Below are 13,812 nucleotides of genomic sequence, written 5' to 3' on the forward strand. Positions count from 1 at the left end.
TCTTGGGATTTAGATAAAGTGAATTAAGTAAAGACCTATATGTTTTACCTTAAAGCATTTTTATCTTATGAAAAGATAATTTTTATTAATATTTTATGAAAAATGAGAATGTAAATATAACGATTCTTATTCTTTGTCGTTAATTTTTTTGATTAAAACATAATTTTTGTTGACTTTTACGAATGAGAAAAGCTGAAGAAACTGCGTTTATATTCCTCACAGTAAATTTACTTTAGCAGAATCTTCATTCAACACGTCATTACTAAGATATTTAAACCATTGAACGAATTAACATTTTTTAATTTCGAAATTGATATTGGTATGTATTATTTTTTTATTTTTGTAATTTTGATAATTTAGTAGAAACGTGTTAAAAATAGAGATTAATATTAATTCTTGACAATTTAATTTTAGTAAGTATGTCTTGGAATTTTGATAAAGTGGATTAACTAGAGGACAATGTTTTACCCTAATGCATTTTTATTTTACAAAATACAATTTTAATATTTTAGAAGAATGAGAATAAAAATAACGATACTTTGCTCTCATTAATTTACTTCTATAAAAACATAATTTTTGTTGATCCTTACGAATGAGAAAAGCTGAAGAAACTTTATATATTCCTCGGTAAATTTACTTAGCAAAATCTTTTTCACTCAACACATCATTACCAAGATGTTCAAACCATCGAAAGAAGAATTAACAAACTAAATCGCTACTGAAGAGTCGCCTCGCTATTAATTCATCTCGGTTACCGGGACAATTTCGGGAAATCAATTAACGAAAAAAAGCGACCACTCGTCCATCATCATCGGGCGAGCGTTTTCGCCTCGCGGCGTCGTTTTTCTTCTCTGTCACCGGACGCGGGGAAGGAACGCGCGTTTTTCTCGACGCTTCGTCCTTCGCCGTGTTCTGAAATTGAAAAATTAAGCGAAAAACTCACGCGCAGCCCCGGGGAACAAATGGCGACTCTTCGGGACTTATGACGGCGGGGCGCAAACACCAGGGGGTGGATGGGGGTTGGCTGAGGAAGAATTCGAGGCGCATTATCCTTGACCGCGCGGCCACGAGATAAACGAGCCGTGTACCGGGAGCGAAACGATGATGTCGGAGATTGCGCGGGGAAGAAATTCGGCAAGAAAGTTCCTTCTCGTCCAGTCGTCGGCGAGTTATGTCCCTAATGCGAGTAATAGTCTTGGATCGATCGAATCGATCGAGAGCGCTCTACAATTAAAATAAAATGGCAAGAATGTTATTTATGTTATTTCCGGTTATATCCCTTAATTTGATAGATCATTTTCATACACAGAGACAATTTTTTTTTACAATTTATCCTAAAAATCATGATAATCGTGGGACAATATGGTAAAGGAAGAATTTTATGAGAATTTCTTTGATTAATATTTATCACAGTAAAAATAATATCTATTACAATAAAATATAAAATATGTTTGATTAATTTTATTATGCAGTTTAGTAAAATTAATCAAACGTGTTTTATATTTTATTGTGATAGATATTATTATTTTTATTGTGATAAATATTAATCAGAGAAATTCTCATAAAATTTTTTCCATACCATATTGTTCTACGATTACCATGATTTTCAGGGTTAATTCTAAGAGAAAATTTTCTCTCAGTGTAGGATTGTTTTATTAGAAGAAGAAAATCACAATGCGCTACGATCAGTTTCCGAGATATCGATTTTTAAAAGTCCCAATGACAGAAATACTTTCGCCACAACGCTGCTATATGTACAACATATAAAAAAGAATATATTTGATGGAATAAACATTAGTGTTATGTGTGAATGTATGTGTGTATTATAAAGTGAAAACGTGAAAAATTTTTAATCTATCCTAGATCCATTTCTGATTAAATTAAAATTAGATTTGTTATATTAAAAAATTTAATGAAAAATCTCTATGAAAGTGATTTATTATGAAAGTGAGATTCTTGCCAAAATATTTTTCAAATAAAAAAATTAAAATTTTGAAACATCGATAATTATTGATCGCAGCACATCACAGTTTACATTTTTTTTTTTTATTTATAAAAAATCTATCAAACACTTGTCAAATTGAGGAGTCTCGGAAATAACATTCTCCCTAAATAAAATTCTTCCTGCTTCCGAATGGAATCAGGGGGTTTTCCGACAACGTGAGAAAGAAGCTAACATAAAGTCGACAAGCTGCAATTGTCTACTTGAGAACGAGCGAGCCGGTGGTCAAAAATTGGCCGGAAAGAGAGCCGGATGCAAGCGGATGCCGATAAAGTAATTTATCTCTGTGAAATCGCGAGGGGGATGTTTATGGGGCGGATATTGATCGGATATCGAACTTCTTTGCAATTTAGCGATTATAGTATTGATGAGACCTCTCGATCAACGTTCCCAGCTTTATGTTTTCCTTCTTCTCTTTTGTCACATTATTTACAACAATGATTAATTTATTTAATTAATTTTTTAACATCGCACAGTATCATACTGTAGATACAAGTTCAATGATGTTTATATTCTGAAACGAAAATTCCTTCTTAAGGTATACGCGAAAGAATATAAAATTATAGGGTGTTTTATATCAAAGCGTACATTAATGATATTATAAAATGATATAAAAATGGTATAAAAACAACTATAAAATATACTTATATATAATTATATAATATAATAATATAATATAATAAAATAATAAAAATAAAAAAAATATAATATATATAAAAATAAAATATAAAAAATAACTATAAAAAAAATATAAAAAACAACTATGAAATATACTTATATATAATTATATAATATAATAATATAATATAATAAAATAATAAAAATAAAAAAAATATATATATAAAAATAAAATATAAAAAATAACTATAAAAAAAAAACAAAAAAAAAACTATAAAATAATGATGAAAATTTGCCTTTTATCTGTTGACTTTAATAACGAAAATTGAGTAACGTTTCTGTGGTATGTGTCATGCAAATAATTACAAATATTACAAATATGGCGAATACTCTTATATGGTCAAAGGACTCCATCGCGCACACATATGCATATGAATATTCGGTTGCATGCATAAATGAATACACAATTTGATCGTCAATTGCCACGAATGCACAGAAGGAAGTCTCTGGGTCATTCGACTGATTCCCTCCCTCCCTTCCCTCTATACGGTACATTAATGCAAGCATAAACACCGTAATATCGTCAATCAACTTTCCTCATAAAGATCCACGAGCGTGAGAGCGAGAAAAAGGAAAGTGCAGTTTGTTTATACTCTGAAACACAAATTCCTTTTTAAAGTGTATATAAGTATATACAAAAGAACATAAAAATATAGGGTGCTTTATGCAGAAAAAAGATATTAGCAATTATAGCTAAATTTTTAAGTGTCCCTATATTATCTGAAATTTAATTACCATTTTATCTATAGTAATATTTTTAATTATAATTCAAGAAGGAATTCCCCGTTAAACTTCTTTTTCCGTGTATATCAAAGCATTAATGATTATAAAATGATATAAAACGATATAAGAAGAAATGATATAAAAATGATTGTATCAGAAGATTGTATCGTACAAATCTATTCTGAACTGAGAAATGAAATGCGAACGTATCGGAAAATTTTACAACATTATAAAATTATAAAAGAGATGAAATTAAAATATCAATCCTATTGGAATAAAATTCTTACTTAATATTTTATTCAGCTTTATTCGGTAGGAAGTAAACGCTTTTTATTAATGACATCCTTACTATCGAATGTCATATGACAGATAAGAATAATGTTTCTATTATGTGTTTTTCTACTGAAGCTTCGGTTCTCCGAAGAGAAAAGGAAGAATAAAAGAGAATTGCAGGAAAAGAAGGCTGGCGAGCAAGTGGACAAAGGCGATAAAACGTAAAAAAAAGAAAAAAAACAAAAGAAAGAGAGAGCGAGAGTCGGAAGTCTTTGCACTCTCCCCCTTCTCACCCCCCTCCCCTTCTCCCTTTTGTTGGCGACACTCCGAGAGAGAAATCTGACGTGAAAATGGAAGTAGGCGCTGATATCGTCGCCTTCAGACGATAATCGAACACACTGCATCGAACTGTAATCGACATTCGGCTCATCAACCAGCGTTTCCTCTTTCTCTTCTTTTTGTTTTTTTAAGGAAACAAATAAATTGCCTTCTTATCGGCGCGTGCGAACACTTTTTCTTCTTCAGTTTATTGAATATTTTTCAATTTAACAATCGCCTTATACAGCTTGTTTCGATTTGTTCACTTTTAGCTATCAAACTGCCTATATGCATATGAGTATTTTAGAAAAATAGAAAATTAAGTAAAATAATTGGGTAAAAGAATAAAAATTAGAGTATTTATTATGTATTTTGCAAAAAATTAGACCCGAAAATTCTGATTTTGATGAAACTTTACAAATACACATAGGAGAGATAAATAAAAAAATTTAGATTTTTTTTTCAGTTTCTGTTCCAAAATAATTTTAAGGGATGAAACCACCCTTCATATGTAAAATTTTTTGCTTTTCTCGATATATCTCGAAAAGTATTCGAGATATCAAAAAATATTTCATACAAAAGTGTCGTGATAAGAATATTTCTATTTAATTACATTATTGAAATTTTGAAAAAATAATTTTTTTCTAAGATTTTTAAGAAAATTGTTTGTAAAAATTATTATATTAATTTATTATAGTAATTTTATATTAATGTTGTTAAATAGGGATATTTTTAACATGAAACTTTTGTGCAAAACATTTTAAACATTTTATATATGTGTGTAAAATTTCGTTAAAATCAAAATTTTCGGATTCACGAGGTTGTAAGAGATAAGCGAATAAACATGTACCTCGTAACAATTGATAATTGATGCATTGTGCGTATTGTTTCCCATTGTCTCTACAATAATAATAATATGAATAAAGTTGCTGGGGAAAGTAATATTTCCACCGATCGTTATAAAGCAAGAAATGGCGCTTGGTAATTGCAATAATGATCGCAGATTATTTATATTTATTTGATAAATAATAATGGCCCATCTTTTTGATAGATACTCGCGCGATCATAATTACTTGGTCGCCATCTTTTCTCTCTGCTTCGCGTATTTCTTGTTTTACTGTGTCCATTATATACATATGGGTGTTTCTAAAACCATGTCAGAGATTTTAAGATTCTAGGAGTCAAAATGAGAAAAAAGTTTCTATAAACATGGGTTTAGAAGTGCTTTCCCTTCTTTATAGCCCCCTAAAGTTCGAGGAGAAAATCGAATAATGTATTATAGCTCTCGAAGACTTTTTCACAGATCGTTGAAATTTTGCACAGCGTAATAATTAATAGTAATCTTCATTTTTATGTGGTTTTGACAATTTAATCCGATTTTGAGGGAAGTCAACCCCCAGATGGAGGGGTGCTAATTTTCATTTTTTGGACCCATGTTTATAGGAACTTTGTTTCATATTTTGACCACTGGAATACACTCTTAAAATTTCTGACATAGTTTTAGAAACACCTTGTATAATAAAAAATAAAAAGTAAAAAAAAAAACAGAATTTCCGAAACAATGTACGTAGCGAAAATTCTGAAAATATCTCGTTCGGAAACGACTTACTCGTATATATTTTACGGTACTACTACTATTATTATGGTCATTCATTGATTTCCATTATTGTTACCATTGTTACCAGCCTCTCTATTGTATCATTTTACATTTATGCTCAAAGCCAGTACTAACGTTCCTCGATCTTCTCTCGGTTCCAGGTGAGTTACGATCTGTTCCGGGATTATGGCAGCCCGTTGACTTAGAATTATACCGAGCCTCCGACATAGTGGTGAGTAAGCGGATAGATAATATCGAGATTTATAGTCCGGAGTTAAGCCGTCGAGAGACTTTATCGGGCGCAACGATTCCATCTCTAAAGAGAGAGAGAGAGAGAGAGAAAGGGATCGTTGGGCAGAATTTCGAGAAAGCATCTCTCCTCCCTATATATAAGCCTACATAACCGCGCGAAATTCTTATCCGCCGTCTAATCTGAAGGTATTCGCGACAACCCGCGGCAAGGAATGCCGCGAATATTCGCAACAGTCCGTCCTCCTCCGAGCCGAATACGTCAATCAGCCGCCTATTTTTTCACGAATGTTCCGTTGAATTACGAGCGAGCGGGGCCCGCGAGCGAAATACGGTTACCGAGATTCCTTCCCTCGTCCATATGTTACCGAGAGAGAGAGCGAGAGGGAGATTACACGGTTGGCGGTTTGAGAATTGATAGTTGCGTCGACGGCGAATCGTCTGACGAGTCGTTGGAAACAATCAATTTCTTCCCTCGGCGTCTAGTATGAGAAGGAGGGGAGGGGTTGAATGAGGGAATATCGGGCGATATGAGAAGAATATACGTTTTAGCATATGTACTTTGCTCTCTCTCTCTTCTCTTGATCATGTGATTATTGTTAAGAGGCTCGACTTAATCTCGACAAATTGATGCTATTATAATATAAAAGTGATACGGAAGGAATGTGTCAAACATGACGAATGATATCGGATGAAGAAATAGCTTTATTTTCCATTTATTCGTTGATGTAAATTTTGAAAGAATGCAAACTAGTATTTATTATGTAATTTGGAAAAAATTGATTAACAAGGGAACAAGATCCGAAATTTCTGATTTTTATGAAACTTTATACGCCTGTAGGATAGATAAATGGATGAATTTAGAAATTTTCAGTTGTAAAATGATTCTAGGGGGTGAAATCATCCCTTATAGGGCGGCCTTTTGCTTTTCTCGATATATCTCGAAAATCATTCGAGATATCAAAAAATATTTTATACAAAAGTTTCAGTTGGTAAAAATATTTCTATTTAACCGCATTAATAAAATTTTGAAAAAATAATTTTTGAAAAGAAAAAAACATTTTTTTTATCTCAGAAAAAAATTATTTTTTCAAAATTTTTATTAATGTAGTTAAATAAAGGTGTGCTTAGCATGAAACTTTTGTATAAAAAACACTTTTTGATATCCAATACTTTTCCGAGAAAAAGCGGCTTTATGTATGAGAGGTAGTTTTCTCTTTAGAATCGTTTTTGAGCGTCAATTGAAAATTTCTAAATTCATCTCTTTATTCCTCCTACATGTGTATAAAGTTTCATGAAAATCAGAATTTTCGGGTTTGCGAGATTTCCTTGTCAGCCGCGCTGGAGAACAGAGGTTCATATTTGGTTTCCCCATATCACATTTTCACAGGAAGTGGTTCGAAATCCCGTTTGCGATTATACAAAGTGATTCGTAACTACGAAATATTACTGTGGTGGATTCCTCGCTTAAGCCCGTGATAAAAATTCTTACGAAAGAATTATCGAAGAAAATTATGATTTATTACAACTTTTTTATTTTCAATATGAAATATTCTATAGAGCATATAGGAGAAGAGGGCTTAAATGCATGGGATTAAAAGTCTCTTGAAGTAACATTCACCTTAAATTAAATACAGAGTGGAATTTCTTTTTAATCGCATTTAATTTAAAACCTGTCAATGTGTCAATATTTTTCTGCAAAGACCTTTTTGTTTCAGGTTAAATAGGGAACTTATACTGTCAATATTTTTTCGCAACTAATTATAAAAATTTTTTTATTATATACAATATAATATGAAAATAAATTCTCTCTTAATCTCTCGTTATTTTTTCATTTCTTTTTAATTTCAGCGTATTTTTCGAAAGCAAAACTTTTTTAATTATCTTTCATCAATATATATATCATACATTTTTATTTATTCATTAAATCCCAGCTAAATTAAATCGAATCGACATTTTGTGACATTTTAAAACTATAATATAGTACTAATTTGAAGCTCGTAAGCCGTTAGACATACGCTGCTTTCATTACCGGTCGATGACTGATTTCGGATCGAGCCACTACATTAGTAACATGCTGATAATTATCAATTAAAGCGTCCTTTAAATGCGGCGAATTCGACATAAATTGGTAACTCGATACCGATCACGATTAACCACATCGCAATGCTTTGGCATGACTTAATTAGAACGCGTCCACATCGTTGTGTGTACATTGTGTGTATTCGATATTTGACGCATATACGTGCGATTGCGACGATATCGTTAACGTTACGTATACGTGAAACGCAAAACATCGCGCTGGTTGGCGGCTACGCGAGTGCGTGGTAATTACTAAATCTGTGTTAATTAATTTCGCGATAATCGGAAAGCCGCTAGAAAGAGATTAATCATTCTCCCTCTTTCGCTCTCGCTCTCTCGCGCATCTGTGACGCGGTGACCTGTCGCTAATCTTTCTTTTTTTTTTTTAATAACCGCACGTTCTCTAATGGCGTATCTGCATCGCCTGAAATAAAACGAGTCATCCCATGTGCCATCAATTTTTTATCAAAATAAGAATAATAAAATATGGCGAAATTTTTATTCTCCAATCGATTCCGAAGAAAACTTTGTTTTCATTAAATTTGAGTTATTTTTCAATAATTCTTTCTCAATTAACTCGAAGTTTTTTCTCGATATTTGTTAAAAAAGCTTGCACTTTATAAAATTTTTACAAAGAGAAAATTGTATTCCGATTCCGTTAGAAAAAAAATCAAATAAACTCGACAGTTTGAAATACTCGGCATACTTAGCCATTATGAGCAAAAGGAGTCAGATCGCATTACTAATTAATTACGCACTCGAGCCGTAACATTCGTGAGAAGTAGACTCTGCCTATATGTATAAGCGTCGAGAGAAGCCGAAGAAGAAGAGGGATAGGTAGATAGATAGATAGATAGATAGATAGATAGAGAGAGAGAGAGAGAGAGAGAGCGAGAGAGAGGGGCGGAAAAAGTAATAATATTGCTTGATCCTGGCCTGATCCACTTCGCGGTGGATATAATAGTTATTGTACGACGACAGGCAAGATGGATTAGCGCGCGAGAAGCCAGCAGGAAGTCCGCGATCTTCTCTCCGTTCCAATTTAACTGTTCCAAGCTAGCTCGCGCGCGCGCGAACGCCGTTTACACATAATAATTACAACGATTTCTACCAGCGATTTCGCTCCCTTGCTCTCGCACCTGTTTCCACCTGCCTGCTCGTTCATCACCGATTATGGTACATCGGGTGCATTGCGATGGTTATTATTATTACAATTGCCCCACCGGTATTATGAATATTCCGATTACAGTGATTATCGTGCGAATATATCATTATTGTGTTATTAATCTCATTTTTTTTTCATTATCTCCCGAGCAGAGCTTGAGTTGTCTCTCTTTGTTTAATTTTCAAGAAAAATTGTATTTTCTTATTTTTTGGAATATTTTATTTTTATCACTTATTTTACTTCTATTTAAATTCTATGAAAAATTATTATTTTTTTTTTTTTTAAATGAAAATGAGCAAAAAGTTTATAAACATATGTCAAGAAATGCGTCGTTTTCACGTTGCAGTCATGTTTGGGTTGAAACTTAGGATAATTAACAAAACATTATTTTATTTCTAACAAAACGGTAGAAAATAATTCTCTCATCTTAAAATAATTCATTCTCAAACAAAACGGGCAAATTGTTTTCCAAAAATTATCTATAAGCATCTGTCAAATAATCACCTGTCAAAAATTATTTTTAGATCTATGTTTATGAACTTTTGAACTTTTGAAGTAAGTCTATATTTTTGTTATATCCTGTGTGTATACATATATGTGTCTTTATATTTAAATAAAATATTCTTTAAAAAAAAAAAATTCATAGAATTGAAATAGAAGTAAAACAAAGAGTAATAAAAATAAAATATATTCTAAAAAATAAGAAAATAATTTTTCATAGAATTTAAATGGATAGAATACCCTCCTGAAATAGTCCATATTTTTGTTACATCCGGTTATACGCACGTATGTTTCTATATTAAAATAAGATATATTTAGAAAAAAGAAAAACATTTTTCATAGAAGTAAAACAAAGAGTAATAAAAATAAAATGCTAAAAAATAGAAAAATAATTTTTCATAGAATTTAAATGGCTAGGCTATCTCCTCCTGAAGTAGAGAAAGAGCCGGCCCAGATCTCTGATATACATACCCCATATATATTTTTTCACGCGATTCTCGGACGGCTCTCGTCCCAGATTCTAAACAAATGAAGCGCTATATATCGCTAATTTAACGTTGCCTTATTCGAGCGTAATCGACGAGACGCAGGTGTACGTAAGGTAGTTATGCGCTGCCGATTGAACGGCCGTCGTAATTGCTGAGATGACCGCGATAGCTCGTTGCGTTAGAGAGAAGGCGTTGAATGAATACCGCGGGCCATTGTAAATATTCCTATATGCTCCTCTATGTAGGCCCTGTTTCTGTTCGCGAGAGAGTCGGCGGCGCGATTTGTAACGCTTATCGCGCGCGTGTAAGTCGAGACTCGCCACTATTTGCGAAAAGTCGTCTAACAGAGCCGCCGGCGAAATACCTGCAGAGGTCTGCAAATTTGTTTTTACACTTCGATCTCGTACTCCGTTGAAGCGCGGTTAAAGATAGCCTTCCGCCGGATGTGGCCTGCCTGGTAGACAGAGACAATTTCTAAAAAAAAAGAGCAATAATCTGCTTCAATGTAATGTTAATAATTGAGATTTTTCTAACTTCGTATTGTGTGATTTACACCTTGATAACTGATACAAGTTGTTCCAGATTTTAATTTCTATTTTTTCCTCTATTTTTTAAGGCTTCTATCTTTTTAGAAAGATCGCGTAATAATTATCTTGATTTTAATTCTGATAAATAGTATCAATGATAGTGCTAAAGTTCTTTAATTTCTATTTTTTTAAAGCTTTTATTTTTTGAAAAGATCACATTAATAAAATTATCCTGATTTCAATTCAAATAAATAATATTAATGAGTGCTAAAATTAAAAAAAAAAATTTTTTTTTAAAGATTGCATTAATAAATTACTCTGATTTTAATTTCAATAAATAATAAATAATATTAATAAAAATGTTGAAGTTGTTTAAGTTTTATTTTTTCTTACTTTTTAAGGTTTTTATTTTTTTTTTAGAAAGATTGCTACATAATTAACATTAATACATAATTATCTCGATTTTAATTTAGATAAATAATATAAATAAAAGTGCTTAATTCTTTAATCTCTATTTTTTAAAGTTTCTGTTTTTTAGAAAGATCGCATTAATAAAAATTATCCTGATTTCAATTCAAATAAATAATATCAATGAGAGTGCTAAAATTTTTTAATTTTTATTTTTTTTTAAAGATTGCATTAATAAATTACTCTGATTTTAATTTCAATAAATAATAAATAATATTAATAAAAATGTTGAAGTTGTTTAAGTTTTATTTTTTCTTACTTTTTAAGGTTTTTATTTTTTTTTTAGAAAGATTGCTACATAATTAAGATTAATACATAGTTATCTCGATTTTAATTTAGATAAATAATATAAATAAAAGTGCTAAAGTTCTTTAATCTCTATTTTTTTAAGTCTTTTTAATAATTATTATCGTGCTTTTAATTCCAAATAATATTAATGAGAGTGTTCCATAATATTTGTCTTTATTTACCTTAGTCCTATTTTATGAACTGATTAAAGTTACTTAAAATTCAAAAATCGGAGTAATCTCAATTCATTACATTATAACGAATAATACATTAACCAGAAATTAAGTTTCTGAATTTTATTTTAGAAGACCACTAAGAACATATACATATATACACAGACACACAGGATCATCCATCAATGGAATAGAAACAATCAACTGTTTTAACTCCACTGACAATCAGATGTTTAAACTCCGATGCGCGATCTCGTTCTCCCGGCCGATTAGGGTTAATTAAAACGATCCGATTAATCTCAGTTTACGATAGTTGCGTAGACGCGCTCAACGAGGACAATCAGTCTGGCGTCAATTGTTGACGTCGCGGGCGCCGATGTGTCTCTCGTAAGGAGACGCTCGGTGACACTTTGAGAAATCGCGCTTCCCACGGGCGTGCTCTCTCCCGGAGTTAACCCGGCTCTTCGAACTTAATGGGTCTTCGTTTATACTCTTTATTTTTCGGTCGGCCCGCTCTTTTCATCCCCCCCCCCCATCTCTTTCTCTTCTTCTGTCTCTTTTTCCCCAAGAAAAGTATTCCCCCGAGATCTTCTCTATGATTTTCTACATTTTCGCGCGAGAACTCTTTCATTAAACAGCGGACACGACCAGGCGGAAAATCGTCCGAGAGTACAATGGCCGAGAGAATTCTACGATTGGAGAAAAATCCGATCCGTGTAAACTCTCCCCTTTCCCCCTTCAGGCCCTCCCGATCGTCTTTTTTTCTCGGAGTTTTCAAGCGCATTGTTGTTCTCCCATTTGACTGAAAAGGCGCTTCTCCTTTTGTGGATCTCTCCTCTTATGAAGCGACGCTATCAAATTGCTTTCCAACAGCGACGACGCAAAAGTTCATTCCAATCGATTTCGATAATTTTTTTTTCCATCGCGCACAACAGCATTACACTTCCGATAATGCTTGACATATAAATTGCTGAAGATTGCATTGCCCGAGATTTCATATGTCGCTCTCTGCCGTTTAGCATCGAATTGAAGAGCGAAAATTTTTGCAGATCTTTTATATGAAAACTATTATTTTTTTTAATTACATTTTTTGAAAAATGTATAATTAATAATATACATTAGAAAATCAATAAATTAATTAATAGATGTATATTAATATAAATATAATTAATAAATATATTAATAAATATATTAAAATATATAAATATATTAATATATTAAAAGATTTTTTTATAATTATAAGAAATAACTGCATATACTTTGCAATTTTTATTATTGAAAATTTTTGATCCGTGTTTTATATATTAAATTTCGCCAAATATATTCATAAGCGAGAGACTTCTAAACTCTCGTTCCCGACTTTGCTGAAGGTAGAACTTGATCTAGTTCCGAGTTGCGTCTCTCGCTGCGTTTCTCGTCTTGTTGGGAGATATCTACCTAGAGACTTTTTTCTTTTCAAACGCGAGAGACGGCATCAAAAGGTCTGATCCCCGGGTCTGTAAAACTGCACGACTCGTTTGAATGACAGCATATTCTTCGCAAGCGGTTTTAAATTGCTGTTCGCACTCGTTGTCGTCGCTCTTTAAAGTCTCACCATCCGGCCATCTGCGATAAAAAGAAGGGGAAAGGAAGAAAGAGCGAGAGGATCTCCCTCCTTTTCTTGATCGTTCCATCGATCTTGAAACTCCTCGCGGAAATGGGTCGACGACGTTTCCTCGAGGAGGAAGAGCCAGGAGAGGAGAGACGAGAGTGTTGGTAGCTTCAGGACAAGGAGGATTTGTCGTTTGCCACCGGCTGCCGACAAATCTTCCCCGGCGGGATGTCTTGGCGCCCTGAAGGGATCGCTACACACCCCCTTAGTCCACACCTAACCACGTGTCTGTGTCTTCACCCTTAGCAAGTGGTCAGTCTTCTTCGACAACGATGACGTCGACTACATGGCCAGGATGGATGGAAGATATGTAGAAGTGCGCTTGTTGGCTTCCTCGACTAGTCTTGCTCTCTCTCTCTCTCTGTTTTTCTTTCTCGACGAAAGCTCTTTTATTTTCCAAATGTTCGAGATCACCGGCTGGATTTTCGTTTCTCTTTTATGCCGGACGCTCGACAGGAATCGTCCCGACGTCCAAGATGTTCTATTTCGAAGCGATCAAGTGGAATCTTGTCGTCTTCTGCAGTTAAGCTCGTCGCTGAAGACGTTCTATTTCAGTTGTTGAAAACCGATCATTTCGGCGAGAGAGAACTAACTGCGAAGAGGGTCGTTCGTTGTCGCGTCGCCATTTC

General features: G+C 33.1%; 1 protein-coding gene across 8 annotated transcripts in view; it reads left to right on the forward strand.

Annotated features, from left to right (window-relative positions):
- The window catches only part of LOC145943462 (CCR4-NOT transcription complex subunit 6-like), a 588,057-nt gene that overhangs the window by 190,118 nt on the left and 384,127 nt on the right, over nucleotides 1-13,812 (forward strand). The window contains exon 4 of one of the 8 annotated variants that reach the window (XM_083050978.1): nucleotides 5,753-5,823. The exons of 6 other annotated variants lie outside the window; for them this stretch is intronic. In XM_083050978.1, coding sequence (XP_082907104.1) covers nucleotides 5,753-5,823 — 71 coding nt within the window. Of the gene's footprint in view, nucleotides 1-5,752; nucleotides 6,528-13,812 lie in introns of those variants that run through there. One more of the 8 variants, XM_083050974.1, reaches the window with a different exon arrangement.

The sequence above is a fragment of the Prenolepis imparis genome, unplaced genomic scaffold (genome assembly GCF_030444845.1).
Source record: "Prenolepis imparis isolate NDT839.2.m4 unplaced genomic scaffold, iyPreImpa1.0 SCAF_12, whole genome shotgun sequence".
Lineage (NCBI taxonomy): Eukaryota > Metazoa > Arthropoda > Insecta > Hymenoptera > Formicidae > Prenolepis > Prenolepis imparis.